Source organism: Toxorhynchites rutilus, chromosome 3 (genome assembly GCF_029784135.1).
Source record: "Toxorhynchites rutilus septentrionalis strain SRP chromosome 3, ASM2978413v1, whole genome shotgun sequence".
In the NCBI taxonomy this organism is placed as follows: Eukaryota; Metazoa; Arthropoda; class Insecta; order Diptera; family Culicidae; genus Toxorhynchites; species Toxorhynchites rutilus.
The window spans coordinates 203,845,900-203,867,725 of record NC_073746.1 but is presented as its reverse complement, the minus strand read 5'-3'; the positions used below and the strand labels follow the sequence as shown (position 1 = coordinate 203,867,725).

General features: G+C 38.9%; 1 protein-coding gene across 1 annotated transcript in view; it reads right to left on the bottom strand.

Moving 5' to 3' along the window:
* The window catches only part of LOC129776927 (uncharacterized), a 77,658-nt gene that overhangs the window by 19,361 nt on the left and 36,471 nt on the right, over positions 1-21,826 (bottom strand). The window contains exons 5-9 of the mRNA XM_055782872.1: positions 8,717-9,644; positions 8,492-8,653; positions 8,375-8,436; positions 8,058-8,311; positions 7,772-7,986 (exon numbers count right to left, since the gene is read on the bottom strand). Coding sequence (XP_055638847.1) covers positions 7,772-7,986; positions 8,058-8,311; positions 8,375-8,436; positions 8,492-8,653; positions 8,717-9,644 — 1,621 coding nt within the window. The remainder of the gene's footprint in view (positions 1-7,771; positions 7,987-8,057; positions 8,312-8,374; positions 8,437-8,491; positions 8,654-8,716; positions 9,645-21,826) is intronic.

The window sequence follows — 21,826 nt, the reverse complement described above, 5'->3', positions numbered from 1 at the left end:
TAAATTGTTTCCAGATTGAAAGTACAGTAATTTACAATTAGTTCGACATTTAGCTAATTGGACGGACATGTAATGCGACTTATTTAGTTGGACATTTTTGTAAACATAGAGTTCGGGGTCCAAATTATGACCCCACATTGAAAGTTGACACTGTACCACTGTCATCGCAAATGTTCAATTACAGGTTAAAATCGCCTCCAATGCGACACTGAGTGGCGCTTCGGCACGTCGCATTGAATTTAATTTACTGTACAACATGTCACAAAGCTGGATGGGAAGAAATTTTCCAACTGTGAAAGCTGTGGCGAGTGGCAACAAATCGCTAAACAGGAAGGTTTAGCCGAACAAGATGGGGATATCGAGTGATAACAAAACAATAAACTCTTTATATTGAAGATAATTTTGTGATCCTGAAAAGGACCCTTTTTAGCCTGCATGTGAATCCAACGAGCGAAAAATCGTAATGAATGTATTTTTTTGCCATCGCTCCCTTTTAACGCTCATTCGTTCGTCTCGTTGTACTCGCCCCTCTGGCTGAGTCTGCCGATTTGTCTCTATCCTGTGAGTGTGTACCGCTAGAGTATAAAACACGCGGACCCCAAAAAAATATCTTATTTTCTTTCAAACCGTAAATCCGTGTGGTTGTACGGCATCGGCATCGTGGACGTAACAAAGGAGGACAAGTTAAGGGAAAGGCAAAATCCCGCTCGAACCGTGTTGGTCTGCAATTCCCCGTAGGTGTATTCGCCAATTGCTCCGCAAGAGTAGCTAGGCCGAGCGCGTTAGTACCAGTGCACCAGTCTACCTAGCCGGCGTTATATAGTTTCGGCCGCCGAAGTGATCGAGTTGGCTGGTAAAGCTGCTCGCGACGATAAGAAAAACCGCATTCAGAACAGAACACATTCGGTTCGGTGGACATCAAGACAACAACAGGCAGTTGCAGTGAGTGGCAAACGCATTCGCAAAACGGCAGCAGGTAGCAGAAGAAAAAAGTTTGTTCTTTATACAAACTGCTTTGCTGGCAAATCCAGAACAAGGCGGCATCGAGGGCTATCGAAATGATTTTTTTTCAAAACCACGAGTACTAAGTTTTCTAAATTGGAACCATTCCATAAAATAAGGCGCTTTTCAGGGCCATTAAACCTTTCAAAAAAGAGTTTAGGAAATACAGTTCAATGCTTTCTAAAACATATCCAAAATAATTATAAAACACAAATTGATTTTTTCATAATTTGTTTGCCAGGATATGATGAGTATGTGAATTTGGCAGTTGTTCTGAGCTTATTGATTTTCACCAATTCTTAAATTGCTTCTAGATTGAAAGTACAGTAATTTACACTTATCTCGACATTTAGCTAATTGGACGGACCTGCAATGCGACATATTTAGTTGGACATTTTTGTAAACATAGAGTTCGGGGTCCAAATTATGACCCCACATTGAAAGTCGACACTGTACCACTGTCATCGCAAATGTTCAATTACAGGTTAAAATTACCTCCAATCCGATACTGAGTGGTGGTAATGCGACGTGCCATTGAATGTAATTTACTGTAAAATATGTCACAAGCTGGATGGGAAGAAATTTTCCAACTGTGAAAGCTGTGGCGAGTGGCAAAAAAACCGCTAGAGTATAAAACACGCGGACCCCAAAAAAATATCTTATTTTCTTTCAAACCATAAACCCGTGTGGTTGTACGGCATCGGCATCGTGGACGTAACAAAGGAAGACAAGTTAAGGGAAAGGCAAAGTCTCACTCGAACCGTGCAGGTCTCCAGTTCCCTGTTGGTCGCATTCACTGATTGCTCCGCAAGGGTAACTAGGCCGAACGGATTGGTGCCGGAGCACCAGTATACCTAACAGCGATTATAGAGTTTCGACCGTCGGAGTGCTCGAGTTGGCTTGCAAAGCTGCTCACGACAATCAGAAAACCCGCATCAAGAACAGAGCAGCTTCGGTTCGGCGCTCATCAAGGCAACAATTAGTTTCAGTGAGTGGCAAAGTGTTTCTCCGGCACGTCGCATTAAATGTAATTTACTGAACAACATGTCACAAGCTGGATGGGAAGAAATTGTCCAACTGTGAAAGCTGTGACGAGTGGCAAACGCAATAGCTAAACAGGAAGGTTTAACCGAACAAGATGGGAATATCGAGTGATAACAAAAACACAACACCGAAGGATCTTTTCAGAACCATCAACATATTCATAAAGAGTAAACAGTAAACTAATCCATTTTTCAGGTAGATAGGTAGGTATTCACGTAGGAGAAGAAAATAAAACAATATATTTAAATTATATATTTAACAAAAGCTGTCCCCTTTGTATAGTCCTACGTCACTCCGGTTATGTCACCGACATTACCCACCCGCCTTTTTTTTCTTTTGACGTAGGACTACGTCTTTCATTTCTATACTGGGGTGTAAAATCAAAGTTTCGAAAACGAAAGCGTTACGCCGAAGACCGAGATTTTGAGTGTTAATAGCTCCGAAACAACTGAACGAAATGGTATGATAAACACTTCATTCGAAAGATAAAATGTCTACGCGTTCTATACTTGTTACTTTCTGATCCAAAAACTTGTTTCAATAGTCTTAAATTTGCTGTCAAAATAGGCTATTGAAATCACCAATCGGTATATAAGCGAGCGCCGCTCGGAAATCCACTCAGTTCTAATTGAACAGCGATTGGAGCATGTTGTCGCTGTTGTGGTGAAGCTCTTCATTTATCATGAAAGCGCGGATGAACGGTGTCACCAAGAGCCTGTTTGTGCACCTTAGGCCAGAAGGGAATCCATCAGGAGGAGAGTGATGCTACAAACGGTTCCCCGGGAAGATCTCGAAGCAGCCGCTACACACACACACATACACGCACGGAATTCTTTCCGTTTGGATCGAGAAAGATCCGGAAAATAATATGCCAGTTCATCTAGGGATTTAGAAATACATTCATGTGAAAGAGTTTATTTGAATGTTTTCTATCCATGTAACACTGTGACCAAATACATTAGGTTTTGTGATTTTTCAATCAATCGCAATCAACAGGATAGCTTCTGAAGATTATTCTTCCCCATCAGTAGGATATTTCCGTATCCAATATTGGATGCATAAAACCTTGTGCCTCCAACGTAACGCTCTCGTTTTCGAAGTTCTCCAAATATTCATTCATTCAGAATGAATTCAGATTCAACTTCATACAAATGATCTCTAAATCAACGATAGTCCTACGTCACCCTTGCGGTTATACCATAGATATAACCCACTTCCTGTTTTTCCTTTCCAATCGTGCTTCATTGTATTTCGCTGCTGCTCTGGTTGCCCGTTTTGGTCGGTACGATTTGAGGAGCACAAAATGGACCAATCAAAGATGGGCACATAGTGCATTTGAACAATGCTTGGTATTTCACAATTATTCAATTATTTATCTCAAGAAAAATGAAATGTTATTCGTTATGATAGACGCGTAGATATATTTCCTATCAATTGATGCAAAAACCTTTGCGATCTATTGAGAAATGCTCGAGTTATAAGCGTTCCAAATCTTGCATTTTTTCCTACTTGTTCAGTGCCTAGATTTCCATTTCACCCCCTATATCTTCCGGTTAGACGTAGTCCTACGTCAATAAATACTCCCCCCGCCGTATTCACTAGATTATCACTTGTTCAGTATCCTGTAAAAACTGTGGCTCACCAGATAGCATATATGGCTATTAAATAACGAGACTGTTACGAAAAAGGGTTATATTTTGAAAATTACGGTATAACGATAAGTTCCCCTTCAATATACTCCCCTTAGCTCCTCACACACCTTTCCATGCGTTTTTTCCATTGTTCGAAGTAGTGCTGAAACTCTTCTTTTGTGATGGCGTTCAAAAGCCGCGTCGCTTTTTCCTTTCCACCTCTCTTTTTTCTCCCCACCTCTCTAGGGCGCTCTCCAGGCGCGCAGTCTCGTTATTTCATAGCCATACCTTGTATATAATCGATGAAATGCATGTTTATAGACATGCTGTTACTTTTGATTGTTTTTCATAAAATCGGCAAGAGTTTTTCCGGCAACCTAAAATTTCCTAAGATTAACGAAGTTGTACAGAAAAAATATTGGTGGATGAATCAATCACGATGATACTGAGGGTGTTTTGTTTTGACTATGATCATTGTAGCCGCCATGCTCTACCCAACCTAGTGTTGTATAAAATAAATGATGCATAGAAAAAGCTCAAAGAACTCAGCAAACTTGCGCCGACTTTTAATAAAAATGTGCGAAATCATGAGTAATATTTTCATATGGACTTCCCGAGCTCGGTAAAAAATAAAAAAATGAGAGCAAACCATTTAATACAGGGTCTTTCAGATTAAACGCTCACGCAACAAACTTTTATAATTTCTACAAAAGTGAACCGATTTTGATTTTTAAAAAACGAAAATAAAGCTTATTTTAGGACATTTTCGATGTGATCACCCCTTTTTTCGATAACGCGTTTTAAACGGTAAACAAAATTCGTCATGCACAACTCTAACATTACGCCTTCGATGCTGTTGAACATCGAGTCATTTCTTCTTTTAGTTCCACCAAATTTTGTGGCTTTTTAACATAGCAACGGTCCTTCACATACCCCCATCGACGACATAATCGACGACGAGAAATGTTGAAATTCTTACCATAAGAGGACAAAGTTTCATTAAGGCTTCGGTTGCTCGAGTAACACAATTTCACTTAAAATACACGTTCTTGTAAATTGTACATCTTGACACTAAAAACCATCCCATCAGACTGAACGAGTAGCCGAATATTATTGTCCCCAAGTAGGGAAAGCAGTGTTACCATCGACGTAGCGAAAAAAAAATTCATAAGGAGCTATTCGATTTTTTTGCGTACGCGTTTAATTTTAAAGACCCTGTAATGATAGCAAACATTTTTACCAATAGAACACTAAATTTTTCTCTCTAAAAATGGAGGGATGTTCACGTGGGCAACAGGGGAAAGGGTATCAGGAATGTGCACGGAGGAGGAGGGGGTATATAAAATTATGCTTTTTCTATACAAGTGGTATGTGGACAGGCCCTTGACAGAATATCCGATTGGCATCCAATTCCAAATCCATGCTAAACTATGAGATGCAGAAATCCAACCGCTCAGAAAATTTGGGTTGCAGAAGGAGATCTTGCGTTTCATACCCGTGGCTTGTACTTCGGGTTCCGAAGTATTTTCACCGCATGGATCGCCCAAGAAATATGTTAAATAAATAAATTTAACGTGTTTTTATTTACGAGGTCAGTTCGAAAAGTATCGCGACTTTCGAATTTACGCGGGTTACGTATATTCGATTCTAGATTTTTTTTGTGGCATCATGTTGGTATTCATATCTCTCACTTAGGCTGACAAGTACGGCTATTTTGAATGTTCCTTCAATTTTTGACAACTGCTTTTCTTACACGTGTTTTGGTTCATCCTCGATTTTTGCCTATTGCAAAAATGGATCAAAAAATCTGTATCAAATTTTGTGTGAAAAACAAAATTAAATGCGTGAACACATTCCGAATGTTGATTGTGACATATGATGAACCTGCCTTGAAGCGAAACAACGTTTATCGGAGTTCGAAAAAATGTTCTCGGAAGGTCGAAAAGATGTGAACGACGCAAAGCGTGCCTGAGGCCCGAGCACGTAAACAACTGAAATCGAATATAAGTAATCCGTGGGTATACAAAAATCGTGATACTTTTAGAGCAGCTCTTGTAGATAAAGTGGTCTACTCTATCCCATTCCAATAAGCATATCCATAGCCATCACCGATTTTGCTTCAGCACTATGAAGGGATTTCTCTAGAGGTAGGAAATATGCAAAAATCGAAAAAGAACGAAAACACGTGTAAGAAAAGCAGTTGTCAAAAATTAACTGAACATACAAAATAGCCGTACTTGTCAGCATAGGTGAGAGACATGAATACCAACATAATGCCACAAAAAATCTAGAATCAAATATACGTAACCCGCGTAAATTTGGTAGTAGCGATACGTTTTTAACAAACCTCGTATATGTTTGAAAGTATTGATAACTAACAATCCATTTGGTCAGGACGAAGTTTGCAGTGACCGGTTCTCAGTCTGACAGGATTCGTTGTTCTCTCATTCCTTCAACATCGTCGAACCTGATAGTCGAGCCCTTGAAAAGAATTGGTGATCCACAACTTCACGTCGTCACGCGGCACATACCGAGTGAGAAACGGTCTGGTTTGACCGATTCCGGCAAACCGGTCGGCCGCTTCATTCCCTGCGATGCCGTTGTTTCCAGGGACCCACATGAGCACAGTGTCGGGCAATATGTACTTCCTGATGGCCTGTACCCATGGATGTTTGGACCTGGCCGCACCGATGCCGAATCGGAGACGACCAACAACGGCTTGGAAGATGAAGAACAGTTGGGAACCTCCAGTCGTTCGCACCAAACCAGGATTGTTTTGCCACCGGGGGGAGGTTGGAATGCGCCACCCGCTGCAGGATCGTGTTGCTAAGGGCTGTCAGGTGTGTCTCTCCTCTACCGCAGATTTTCTACAAGAAATTGGCAGTCCTGGCTTCGATCGCCGAGTCTATGATTAGATCTCCAATTTCAGCGCAGACAGAGGCAGCTGGTGTTGATGACAGGAGACCGAAGACAGTCCGTATTGCTTTGTTGTAGATCGGTGCCAGAGTTTTTGGGAGCTTGTCTCCAGCCAAACACGGCTGCTGATGATAGTTTTGACCACCCGTAGCCGGATATTTCTTTCGTTGCTCCGATGCGATTTGGAAATGGTTTTTAACAGATCTCAAAAAAATTTCAGATTTCACAGATTTCATCAGAAAAATGTCGTCCGCGTAGACAATCACGAAGACTCCCCCAGGCAGAAACTGGAAAGCTGTCGATAGTCCAATTTTCTTTTTTTGGTTAGCAAAATGACCAGGCATCTGTTCGCCATTCTTTCCAGGATCTTGGATGAACAGGAGGTTAAGGAAATTGGACGGTAGCCTTTCACGTTGTTGCTGCTTTGACCGACTTTAGGTATAGGTATTACTAGGCTGTGTCCCCAACCCTCGGGAAATTCGTGTGTACTCCACAGATCGTTAAAGATGCTGAGAAGGGTGGACTGTCCGAGCTAGGACAGCTGTTTCAGCATTTTATAGCCGATACCATCAGGACCAGTTGACTCACCTTTTGCGGAACGTAGGGCGACAGAAAGTTCCTCGATGGTGAAGTTCTGGTTAAGAGGATTATTAGGACGACTCACAGGGACCACAATGTTGCTGACCGAATACCCGCTCCCTGTCGACGGATGAAATTGGGCTCATATTCGGAGATCGAGGACAATCCCGCGAAATATTCCCCGAGTTTGTTCGAAGTATCTACCGAATCGCTGAAGGTTACACCATCCACTTGGAGAATGGGGTTGTGTGGCTTTCTCTTCCCATTTAGTGTGTTTACTCTGCGCCAAAAATCCGCAGAGAACTGATTTTCATTGATAAACTCCAGAAAACCAGTCCAACTGTCTAACTTCGCTAGTTTTTAGTCCGAAATCCTTTCGGTAGTTAACTCAGATATACGACGAAAATGCAATTTTTGAGGTGTCGTTCAGCGTTTGCTTGTTACCTCAGTAGCTTTTATAAATCTGGTTCTGGCCAAGTAAGGTTTCCAGAAAATGTTCAACCTTCACCTATCATCTCACCCACATTTTCCCTTCTTTTCTCCCACGCCAAATTGATTACACATGACCAAATTAAAAAAAATAATTTGAGTACACTAACCTGCGGACATGTGCTCGAAGTACGCCTCCTTCTCCTGGTGAAACAGTTCGCAAAACTTATACCCCACTTGTCCGAGCAAAAACTTTGATTTTTCCACGGACAAGTCAATCGGTACTTCCGAAAGATTTGCATTCCACAAGCGCGTATCGGTGTCCTGGGGATCGACATCAGGATCTGCAAACCCGACAACTTCCATCTGCCCCAGCTCATTATACCTGTAAAATGTACAATCCGTTTCGTGATTTCATGCAACACTAGCATTACGATAGGTGTTTTTGTTACGCACTTCAGCTTCCGGAAGGCTATGAAGCGACAGAATATGTTTGCAGCGTCCCTTGATCGAGCCGCCGCAGAACGACCACATTCACGACAGCGTGGCAGCCTCGGAGCCACTTCGTAGCATGGGCCGTTTTGTAGATATGGTTCCTGACAACGTATTAGCTTCGGTTTTCTCCTTCTAACGGCATCCAATCTTCTTGTGTGATCCTTTCGCTTGAATTGCCTGATAATTTCTGGTTTTATTTCTAACGGATCTCTCGGCTGGGAAAAGAACGATGAAAGATGGTAAGATTACGTCATTGTTGGGAGTATGGTCCCTAGTACCTGTGTGTTGTTGTAGTCTACGGTGTTCAGACTCGCTGCGCGATACTTGTATAGTTCCATATCTGAAAAGAACTTATTCGATTGAGATTCCTTTAAAATACCCACGTTTAAACTTACTCATCTGACTAATATTTCTCATTTGTATTGCGAAAGCTGCTGCTGTGTTACTGTTGATCCCTGGAAATCTTGGAGAATTCGGCATATACTTGGATTGCATCTGTGCATGTGCTTGAACCTGAGTGAAAAGCTGTTGCAGATTTGCATTATGTAGTAATTCCACTGAAAAATTAAGGAAACGCAATCAGTTCGATTTTATTGAAATGTTCACATCATTTGTCTTACGTAGTCTTTTCTTCTGCTCGTTAATACCGGTATTGCCGTTGTGTTGGTTTTCTGATTTGATCGATGGTTGTTCTTTGTAAACCAAGTTTTGGTGATATTTAGCTATTGTAGTATCGGAATTACAAGTTTTGCTATCATAGTTCACGCGTTTTTCAATTTTTGCAACCTTCTGATTGCTGTGGAAATAGGGTATTTGATTTGTACCATCGCGAGACGGTGTGTTGTAGCTGTAACCTGCAACATTTTGCGAGGAAGGAGCTGTTATTGTTGTATCTTTGATATCCAAATTTAATGCGCCTTCTCCAGAAGACATTCTTTTTCGATTATTCGGTTCAGGTCTAATACCAGTAGCATTTGGTCGATCAATTCCCGTAGAGACAGAAGGGTACAAATTGGTAGAAGGATGTATCAAATTTGCGAGCAGCGGTGATTTCGATAGAACCGAATGTGCCGGTGGTGGTTCTGCAATTGCGACTCCAGGGTGAATCGAATTTTGTTTTGGATTTGATTCGTAGATCTTCTCCTTGGAACCAAGCACTGCACGTTCTGTGAAGCCAGTGCTGATTGGTAGCAAATCTGTAGGCTTCCCGTAAACATGAGCCGGGGCTGGTGATGATATTCTTGGTTTATTTACTATTACTGTCAACTCTGGCCGGTTTCCCATGTCAGCTATAGCATGGTAGGGTCTCTTCATATCCTGTGTTACTTTCGGAAACAAACCCATACTTGGTCTTTCCTGGGAACCTGTCACCATTTGGTTGTGTGTGTTTCGATAATTCTGCTCATGTTTAATTAGTTGCTGATCGTTTGGTGCCGCTCCCATAATCGATAAAACATTGCTTTCGATGATTTCCGATGCGTACGAAGCGGATGGTCCTGGTCCGTTCGAGTCTTTTGAATTATGTGCAGTATGGCGATCAAGTTTTACCTAGGGCCATGAAAGTTTTACATATAATATAAGACATTTTCCATTCAGAGTTAGATACATTTGATTAAAGGTTAGATACTGAATTCACACACGAACGTTTGAGAATGACACATCTTTCCTCACATAATTGTTGAAAATTCCCCAATTCGATCCAATACCAGCCCATCCCAATCCTATCGATTTTCACACTAAAATAGGATTATGTTCTTTATTACAAATATTTTGCGAAATTACGAAGAAAGGAAATAACACAAAGGACACACAGAATAATGTTTGGGAGTAGCAAACCATTCTCATTGTGCAAGTATTGGAGATTCGAACTTTAAATAGTCAATAGCGAAGCCACCAACATCCTTACAACCAACAAGAGCAGGGAAGGAATGTTTTATTTATTTATTTATTTGAAGTGAGGGAAAAGCCCATTGTTAGTATGATTTTCGCACCCAGGGTCGCCTCTATTGACCCCAATTGAATCCCAAACCAAAATTGTATTGACACGTGTTCCTAAATTCGGTCAGGTGGTGGTGTCGCCCTATCGCTGGTTTCCTATAAGAAACCGGCAGTCCTGGATATGATCGCTATGGCCACTCTTCTGGGCTAATAGATCAAATGAATCGTTGCTCCCGTGGCCGAGTGGTTAGCGTCCCATACTATCATGCCGGGGGTTCGGGTTCGATTTCCGTTCTAGCCGGGGGATTTTCCGTCATAGAAAATGCTTCCGGCTCGCACTGTGTATTCTAGAGCTTGCCAGTCCAGAGTACATTCAAGGAGTGTTATTCGGCATAGCAATCTCAACCAAGTATTACTAATAAAAATGATGCAAGTGATGCTACGTTGAGAAGGCAAAAGTTCCACTGGAATGTTAGTGCCATCCAAGAAGAATCGTTTGTTTGAGGAACCCCATAAATGCCACTTTTGGAAGAATAGTCGCGGACGTCGCCAAAAATTAACCGAATTCATGAACTTTATTACTGAGAGTATATCGAGTTATAAATTCCTACAGGAATGATAGATACAATCAGTATTTAAATATATCACCTCGAATCTAATTCACTTAATTCAATTATTAATTCAACTCCTCTTCAACATAATAATTCGAGTGTATATCAATATTCCTAATTTGCCCTATATTGTGAATTTGTAAATATATAATGTAAGTAAATATAATAATATAAGGAATTGTATAATAAAGGGTGTGTCACATCAAATTGCATCACGGAAAAAACGCTGTAGAAATTTAATTTTAGGAATTATATCTTCAGCTTTCGCTTATAATCAGATAAGAGTGTATAGATCACGTTGGCCATGCTTCACTGTCAATTTTTCGTAAATTTCGTCGAACGAAAAAGGGCGTCGTGAATTAATCCTGTGCACTCATTTCGAGAATCCGGAGTTGTCACATCGGGACATCGGTAAGATGCTGGGAATCATCCAATCCACGGTCAGCAGAGTACTAAAACGATACTTCGAGAACCTAACCATCGACCGGAAGGTGAAGAACGGCAAAAATGGATGCTCCGTCAGTGAAAGAGATCACAAGCGCGTAGTTAAGCAGTTTAGACGTGATCCGAGAAGTTCGGTCCGGGATGTCGCCAATAAGCTGAATTTGTCAAGTTCATTCGTCCAGCGGACCAAGCAGCGGGAGGGCCTGCGTACATACAAGGTTCAGAAGGCTCCTAACCGCGAAGAAAGGCAAAACATGGTGGGGAAGACGCGAGCCCGGAAGCTGTACACCGAAATGCTGACGAAGCCGCATTGCCTGGTAATGGACGACGAAACCTACGCCAAAGCGGACTTTCGTCAGCTGCCGGGCCTGTTGTTCTTCTCCGCAGAGGACAAATTCAGTGTTCCGGAGGAGATTCGCAAGCAGAAACTATCCAAGTTTGCCAAAAAGTACATGGTGTGGCAAGCGATCTGCTCTTGCGGAAAGCGGAGTGCCCCCTTCGTGGTGACCGGCACGGTAAACGGGCAGGTTTACCTTAAGGAGTGTCTACAGAAGCGCTTACTACCACTATTGAAGCAGCACGAGGGCCCGACCATCTTCTGGCCGGATCTCGCTTCGTGCCACTATTCAAAGGACGTGTTGGAGTGGTACGAAGCCAACGGGGTCACCTTCGTGCCAAAGGAAATGAACCCGCCCAACGCGCCGGAGCTTCGCCCAATAGAGAAATATTGGGCGATTATGAAGCAGGCTCTTCGGAAGAACCCAAAAGTTGTCAAATCGGAGGCGGACTTCAAGAGAAAATGGATTTCTGTTAAAAAAAACTACAACCTGACGTTGTACAGAACCTTATGGACGGGGTAAAGAGGAAGGTGCGAGCATACGGGCTTGGGCTCGAAGTATGAATAAAAAGAAAATGCCAAAAGTTGTTTAATAGTTTTTATTTTACTGTCTAAAATTTTCAAAAGTATCAGTCTACTGGGCGAATTTCTCAGCGTTTTTTCCGTGATGCAATTTGATGTGACACACCCTTTAGGTTTAATGTTCAATTCTCACCGATATGGTTAGTTGTAGGTTTAACGTAGTATAATAAGCAATAGATGTAGATAATTTCTTCTTAGTTTCTAGTTGTAGCTGTAACCTATTTTCAAGGACACTAGGTTTTAAGATAAATTCATTGCTAATTCAACGCATTTGTTACCTTTTTTATTCTAGTACTAGCTGACCCGGCAAACTTCGTCCTGCTTAAAATTTATTTTTCGTTATCACATTCACGTTTTCTTACTAAGCGTACGTTCATGGGTCCAATCGCAGAACTGTTCATTGATTGATCTTCTAATCTACCTTTAGTGGGCTTCCTGGCTTTCGGACATATCGGTTTTCAAACAAGAGTTGTTCTCCGAGTCTCCGTTTCTCCGACTCTGTTCGTCATTTTATTAACTCATTTTTCATACCTTAAATCTAGTACTACAATAAAAATATATGGCAGAAGAAAGTGGGAGTTGTCTTAGAAGCTTTAGTTATTTACTGCCCATCCAATCAGAAATGAATGGTAAGCAAAACATAGTTATACAATCAAACGCGCGAATGGTACGCCAGTTGCGAAACCATAAATAAATGAAAACATGCTTGCAAAATGCGCTGAGCGTTCTATGAAGTTTGCTGCGCACGCGGAAATGAGTTGACCTAGTAACGCTTGTAAACACAAGTGTTCTGGTTGAAGTTTCAATATTTGGGCGACACAGTAAACATGTATGTTACTGTCGCTTCGTTATTTTTATTATGCCATTTGCGGAAGTATACAAATGAGTAAGCTAACGGGTTTTGAAATATGTGACGTTGAAAAATGGGTTGAATTTCTTATTGAAAGGATTTGAAGATTTGATCTCTTGAGAGAGATTAGAATACATCATCGAAAATAGTTATAGTACATCATCCCCCTTTAGGTGAATGATGTAACATAGTGGAAACATTCAAAAGCATTAACAATGCCTCTGGAAAAAAAAATCAAAGATTGCTTCAGACACTCTTACAAAAAAAAAATTCTTTTTATTTAATATATTTTACAATATAATTTTTAATTATTTATTGCCATCTTTCATTTTTTTATAACACAATTTCTTAAATTTTTATTAGCCTATTTTTATGTACTCTAAATGCTTGTTGTGATATTTGATGTATTATTTCACAATTTGGTTCTTCTATTTCTTTTACTACATATGGTCCGTTGTAAAATGAATCTAATTTTCGTCTGTTGTTAATTTCTAAATAAACTGTATCTCCTAGATTTACATCAATTGGATTTGCTGTTTTATCAATTGCTTCTTTTCGTTTAAATTTTTGTTTCATAAGTTCTTGTTTCGCTAATTCATGTGATTTTTGTAGTTTGTATTTCAATTCTTTGCTGTATAGTTCAAAATTATATATTGGATCAATTCTTCCTGTTTGTAAACATTGTAAATTTGGTGTTATTGGTTTTGTTCCAAATACTAATTCATATGGAGTAAATCCATGTCCTGAATGAGGTGTTGAGTTATAGTTAAAAGCATAAAATTGAAGCCAATCATCCCAGTCTGTATGGTGTTCACTGGCAAAGGATCTCAGATACTCATTGAGACATCTGTGATTTCGCTCTAGTGATCCCATAGTCTGTGGATGATATGCTGTTGCAAAAGTTTGTTTAATTTGGAGTAATTTGCAAATTTGTTCTAGCACTTCGTTTTTATATTCAGTCCCTTGGTCTGATTTCAATTCCAAAAATGTACCATATATGAGGATAAAATTTTCTACTAAGGCTTTTGCTATAACGTTTGCTTCCTTAGTTTGTATTGGTATCAATGTAATATATTTGGTTAATTCACATTGTATGGTAATAGCATATCTGTTGTTTTTAATAGTTTTTGGAAGTGGTCCTATAGTATCTATAGAGACAACTTCAAAAGGTTTCGAAGGTGAGGTTGTAATAACTAATTTTTCTCTAGTATGTGTTGTTATTTTATTGATTTTACACAATTCACAGGCCCTTATGAATTGCGCAATTGTCTTTTTCATATTTTTCCATGTATACCATTCTCGAAGTTTTCTGTACAGTCGATGCTGTCCACTATGTCCTCCGAGTGGTGTTTCATGGTTTTCCCTCAGAATTCTTTGTATTTCGCAAGGATCACTAATGAACTTTGCTGGTTTAAAAATTAAAATTTTAATATTTTTAAGTACACGGTTACACAATTGTTTTAAAATTCCGGCCGGAATAATGTTGAATATATCATCGTCAAATGGTAGCGCTATTATTTCAATATTCATTTTCTTCATGTTATTATCAAGTTTTGAAAAGGCAAACTCTAATGTTTGATTTCCATTGTATATTTGTGTTTCAAACTCATACACGAATGTAGGGTGTTTAGTGTACGGCGCTCCATAGTATATTGTAAATTTGAGATTATTTCTGTGTGCTTTAACCATAAGCTTAGGTAAACGTTTAACTTTAGTTTGATTTTCGATGTCATACATAGCAAGGTGATCAATCTCGCTAGTTTTAACACTTTTTTCCTTAGTAATATCTTGTTTATTTTTCCTCGTCATTGCTCTTGTATTAACCTTGAGTACAGAGAGTTGTTTTAACTCATCCGAAGAGGTTACAATCCGTGATAACGCATCAGCACAAACATTAGATTTTCCTTTTATATATTCTATTGTAAAGTCGTAATCTGATAGATCATGCCTCATCCTAGTTAATTTTGATGTGGGATCTTTCATTCCAAAAAGAAAGACTAGAGGTCTGTGGTCTGTTCTTACTAAAAAATTTCTACCATAAAGATACGCTTTGAAGTGATTAACTGCCCAATGAATGGCAGTTAGTTCTTTTAAAATAACGGCTTTATTTTTTTCGCCTTTTGTAAAAGTTTTACTAGCAAATGCTATTGGAAGATCATTGCCATTTATATTTTGAGATAACACTGCTCCACATCCAACATCGGATGCATCAGTAGTGAGAATAAATTTTTTTGAAAAATCTGGAAATTGTAATGTTGTCGGTGACATCAGATACTGTTTAAGCGTTTCAAAAGCTTGTTGGCACTGCAATGACCAAATAAATTGAACGTTTTTCTTTAGTAGTTGGTTTAATGGGTGTGCTATTATTGCAAAATTTGGCACAAACTTGCGATAGTAGTTGCAAAAAGCAACAAATCGTCTTACATCATCGTTATTTTTAGGTACCGGATAATTCAGTACAGATTCATATTTCGAGTCGTCAGGCAGAATACCATTGTCGGTTATTTTGTGACCTAAATACGTTACTTCGGTGCTAAAGAATTTACACTTTTTCGCGTTTAATTTCAAATTGTACTTATTTAATCTGTCAAAAACTGTTGCTAAATTTGTCAAGTGAACAATGAACAATGAAATTTAGCCAATGAACGCTTCTAAATTACCTGCTGAGCCATCGTACATTGGTACGATGGCTGTCGCTTGCTTTATGTCGAACGAAGTGTTCGTGGGTACCGGTTGAGGGGTAGTCATTTTAAAATTTTCTATTTTACTCTCTAAAATGCTTCTAATAGAAAAAAATGAGTTTCTTGCTGCTTTTGCTATGAAACTCAACTCTGTACTTGACAAGTCGTCTTCGTGCAGTATTAATTTTGCTTGTATATCTTTATATATTTCCTTCGCATACTCCAACTTTGTTTGTAATGTAGCTAGCTTAAAAGGTTTATAAATAGACTTTTTTAAATTTCCATCTAGCTGCAATAAAATTTTTAAATCCTCATTTATGTCATCATACTTTGTCATTACTTGGCAAAAAAAAAATATTGAAAACTAGTATAGAGGTATGATATTTATTTTATTTGACTTGTGATAAAAATTGTGATTTACAATTTTGAATTGTCTTCTAGGGGTAACCATGTAATGGGATCATCCCCCGGAAGTTCTCTAATTCTCTTCAACAGTTCTTCCCACGTCAAGGGGTAACCTACTTCTAGAGGAGCGAAAGCTCCAGATCCATGTCCTCTTCCTATTTCATTTAGAAATTCCATAAATTCATTAAGTTCATTGTCATCCATTCTATTATTTCCGGACATCGTACAAAAAATCAGCAATGTAAAAAAATATGAGTTCACTTTCACATGCTTTCATAAAGTTCTTCAGTAGCAGTAGCCAATAGGATCTATTATCTCCATTTACGAGTTCACTTTCACATACTCTCATAAAGTTCTTCAGTAGTAGTAGCCAATAGGATCAATTATCTCCATTTACGAGTTCACTTTCACATGCTTTCATAACGTTCTTCAGTAGTAGCCAATATGATCAATTATTTCCATTTACGAGTTCACTTTCACATGCTTTCATAAAGTTCTTCAGTAGTAGCCAATAGGATCAAATATCTCCATTTACGAGTTCACTTTCACATGCTTTCATAAAGTTCTTCAGTAGTAGCCAATAGGATCAAATATCTCCATTTACGAGTTCACTTTCACATGCTTTCATAACGTTCTTCAGTAGTAGTCAATAGGATCAACACATTATCCTTGCTGTTCGTGTGCACACAATTTTTCGACACTTATCTGCTCCGCACCTTACATCGGGGCATTTCTAGAATTCACTTATTGTTCAGTTTTTCCTGGTTTTCGCTAACACACAAATTGTTCGGCACTTTTTATCGGAGCATTTTTAAACTTCACTTATAACACACATTTTCACCATCCGAAGATTACTGATTTGAATCGCGGTCGCCATTTAGTGGGCTTCCTGGCTTTCGGACATATCGGTTTTCAAACAAGAGTTGTTCTTCGAGTCTCCGTTTCTCCGACTCTGTTCGTCATTTTATTAACTCATTTTTCATACCTTAAATCTAGTACTACAATAAAAATATATGGCAGAAGAAAGTGGGAGTTGTCTTAGAAGCTTTAGTTATTTACTGCCCATCCAATCAGAAATGAATGGTAAGCAAAACATAGTTATACAATCAAACGCGCGAATGGTACGCCAGTTGCGAAACCATAAATAAATGAAAACATGCTTGCAAAATGCGCTGAGCGTTCTATGAAGTTTGCTGCGCACGCGGAAATGAGTTGACCTAGTAACGCTTGTAAACACAAGTGTTCTGGTTGAAGTTTCAATATTTGGGCGACACAGTAAACATGTATGTTACTGTCGCTTCGTTATTTTTATTATGCCATTTGCGGAAGTATACAAATGAGTAAGCTAACGGGTTTTGAAATATGTGACGTTGAAAAATGGGTTGAATTTCTTATTGAAAGGATTTGAAGATTTGATCTCTTGAGAGAGATTGGAATTTAAAATAGTTAGAATACATCATCGAAAATAGTTATAGTACATACCCTTTAAAATTACTTTTTACTATAAATTTTCTAGTACTTCTACCAAAACTCTTCATTATAATATCAGATTATTTTCAGACACAATTCTCGAAGATTTATCAACCACTTGCAAATAACATGTTTCTCCGTTACATGGAATAAATGTTTGATACAGAAAATATGATAGAATAAAGGCAGTCCTATATCGAACAATTCCTTTCTCGAGTTTTGCTATTATGAACACATTCGGTGATCCAATTTTTTATATAGATAGAAGAAGATATAGGAGTGCGTTTTATCTAGAGATGAAACGTATATCCGGTAACTATCCTGTATCCGGCCAATATTTGCTATCCGGTCGAATACCGGATATCTAACGGGTGTTATATAAAAAATGAGAATGTTTTATATAACACCCGTTATTTTTTCAAAAAATGAGAATTTTTTCAAAGTTACCTTTCAGTAACTCAAATGAAGAGCGTAAAATTTTCTTTCTCCAAGAAAATTGCTCTTTGGGCTCCCTAGAAACAGTAGGCGTGTTTGGTTTTGCTAGTTTGAATTTAGTCAAAGCAAAGATGGCGTCGAAACAGCACGTGCTCCGCGAACGCATTGTACGGTTCTACGAAACGCATTTCCAGCAAGGAAAAAAGTTCACGGTGGCACATTTTAAGGAAGAAAATGTACCTGTCAGTACGGTATATCGTGTCCTGGGTTCCCTGAACGGAGAGCGGAAGGTCGGAAGTGGTCGTCCGGTGACGATAATGACGAAGCAGAGGAAGACATCGTTAAAGAAGCTGTTTGACAACAAGGATGCAACCAGCCTGCGTGACGCCGGTCGGAAATATGGCAGCTCCCTCGTATTGATCCATCGGACCCTCAAGATGGAAGGAATTGTCTGCAGGAAGAAGACGAAGTCGCCGGAGTACACGGAGGAGCAGATTGGGACGGTTAAATCACAGTGTCGATGGATGACCAAAAAATACCGCTGGACGTCTTTCGTTCTGGACGACGAAAGCTATTTTCCGCTGGCCAAAACGCATATTCCAGGAAATGATAATTACTACTCCAGCGACAAGTCATCCACACCGCCTGAAGTGAAATACAAGTTCAAGCACAAGTTTGAAAAAAAGGTTATGTTGTACATCGCCATTTCCGACCGGGGCATTTCAAAGCCTTGGTTTAAGCCGAGCGGTCTGGCAATCAACCAACAAATCTATCGAGAAGAGTGCCTCGATAAAATCCTGCTGCCGTTCCTGAACGAGCTTCACGCGGATGGGAAGTACGTCTTCTGGCCGGACAAGGCGTCTTTCCATTACGCCAAGAAGACGCTGGCGTATCTTGAAGAGAAAAAGATTCCGTTCGTGCCGAAAGATCGTAACCCAACAAACTTGCCCCAGTGCCGCCCAATAGAGGATTTCTTTGGCTCACTCAGTGCCCTAGTGTATAAAAACAATTGGAGGGCCAAGGACACGAAGCAACTGACTACAAGAATCCGAAATTGTATCCGGAAAATGGACGTAAGTGCCGTATATATATATATATATATATATATATATATATATATATATATATATATATATATATATCCACTGATGCGTCCAAAATCCGTCAAATATTAAAATAGTCAACAGTCAAAAGCAAGCAAAAGCTCGAATCGTTTTCCCTCCAATTGTTTATCGGAATCAAGGATGAAAAGAATAAAATATGCAATCCGAAGCTACCCAAATTTAAGATTTTTTTTCTACATTTTGAATGACCAGTTGCAGCTCACGTAATATGACTAATCCACGTTGAACCGTCCATCGTTTATCTATATAAATAATAATGTAACGCAAAATCTCTTGGTAAGCGCAAAACCCAAAATCCCTTCTTCCGATTTTAGCCTCCTGTATTTTGTTGTATTCGTCTCTTCTCGTAGATCAATATAGTGGAGAGAAAAATTGGAAAATTTTCAGAAAATCCTGAAGGAAGGTCGGAAAATTCGGAAAATTGAATTCCCACATGTTCGAAAATTACATCATAATAAGCGTTCCTCGGGTTTTGCGCTTACCAACACATTTGGCTTTCCATTTTTATTTATAGATATAAGATATAGTAATGCGTTATTTCGCCTGAAAATCAATTTCCACTTATGAACAAAGATCAATTTCGATAGCGCAAACATCGAATGGACTAACAACGCTTATTATGATGTAATTTTCGGACATGTGGGAATTAAATTTTCCGAATTTTCCGACCTTCCTTCAGAGTTTTCCGAAAATTTTCAGATTTTTCTCTCCACTATATTGATTTACGGGAAGAGACGAATACAACAAAATACAGGAGGCTAAAATCGGACTATCCCTTCTTCGGGTTTTCCGTTTCCCAACAGATTTTGTCTTACATTATTATTCATATAGATATAAGATATGGAAATGCGTTATTTCGCCTGAAGATCCATTTCCACTTACGAACAAAGATCAATTTCGACAGCGCAAACATCGAATGGACTAACAACGCTTATTGTGATGTAATTTTCGAACATGTGAGAATTCAATTTTCCGAATTTTCCGACTTTCCTTCAGGATTTTTCGAAAATTTTCAGATTTTTCTCTCCACTATATTGATCTACGGGAAGAGACGAATACAACAAAATACAGGAGGCTAAAATCGGACCATCCCTTCTTCGGGTTTTCCACTTACCAACAGATTTTGCCTTACATTTTCATTCATATAAATAGATTAAAGTGACCAGTTGCGGCACTCAGTTGTGATTTTTCGGTGGTTTAGATTTTGTTTACGCCCGAAAATCACTCGCTCAATCATAGCATTTACGCCTGGCAAGCACGATTTAAATTCTACAATTATCTTCAAATTACCGAATGGAATGCTCGAAAATTCCAATTCATTTTTCATCGATTTTAGTGTTAACGTATACATTCAAAACAATGGACTAATTTAGGATGGCGATAAAAGATAATATATAGGAACAAATGTTCTTTAAATCTTACGTTTATTAAGTCTACTGCAAAAATGATTCAAGGCTGTTGATTCGCGGCAGTAGCACTGTCAAGCAACTTGATGATTTTTCCATACTGCAAGCTCCACCCCACAGCGAAAGAGTTGGACATCCTGAGGCACTTTGTGTCCGCCAGATGTAGCCGATCTGGTATTTACAATATCATCCCTTTGCCGCTCCACGTCGATATACATCTTTCTATCGGCCATGGTTCGGTTTCGGCCAACTCCCGTAAGACCCCCCATCGCTTCATTTACGATACTTCATCAAATAACTCTGCCTCTTCCTGTCGAGTATACATTAGTTCTTCCGGCTTATTTAAAACGTTAAGCCCTGACCGAGCTAGGGGACCAAAGATGAATTTTTCGTCTGACTCACGTTGGTCCCTGCGGATCAATAGGGGACTTTTATAAAAATCATTTTCCAATTTTGTTGCTTTCGCTCCCAGTTGACACTCTCTAAACAAAAATCCCAATGTCGATGCGATGAAACCGGCTCAACTTATTAATTTTTGAATGCATTAAAAGCACTCTTGAACAGTCTGCCAAATAAAAATATTTTTTTTGGTTCATCCATTTGAGAGAATCAACATGATCAAATTGTGATATTGAAATATATTGATATCGCGGGACATTTCCGTTTCTTTTGCCAAATGCGGGACGTTTCGCGGGACGGAATCTTAAGCGGGAAAAATTGTTGAAATGCGGGACGTCTGGTCATTTTAAAATAGATAGATATAAGATATGGTAATGCGTTATTTCGCCTGAAAATCTATTTCCACTTACGAACAAAGATCAATTTCGATAGCGCAAACATCGAATGGACTAACAACGCTTATTATGATGTAATTTTCGAACATGTGGGAATTCAATTTTCCGAATTTTCCGACCTTCCTTCAGGATTTTCTGAAAATTTTCCAATTTTTCTCTCCACTATATTGATCTACGAGAAGAGACGAATACAACAAAATACAGGAGGCTAAAATCGGAAGAAGGGATTTTGGGTTTTCCGCTTACCAAGAGATTTTGCGTTACATTATTATTTATATAGATAAACGATGGATGGTTCAACGTGGATTAGTCATATTACGTGAGCTGCAACTGGTCATTCAAAATGTAGAAAAAAAATCTTAAATTTGGGTAGCTTCGGATTGCATATTTTATTCTTTTCATCCTTGATTCCGATAAACAATTGGAGGGAAAACGATTCGAGCTTTTGCTTGCTTTTGACTGTTGACTATTTTAATATTTGACGGATTTTGGACGCATCAGTGGATATATATATATATATATATATATATATATATATATATATATATATATATATATATATATATATATATATATATATATATATATATATATATATATATATATATATATATATATATATATATATATATATATATATATATATATATATA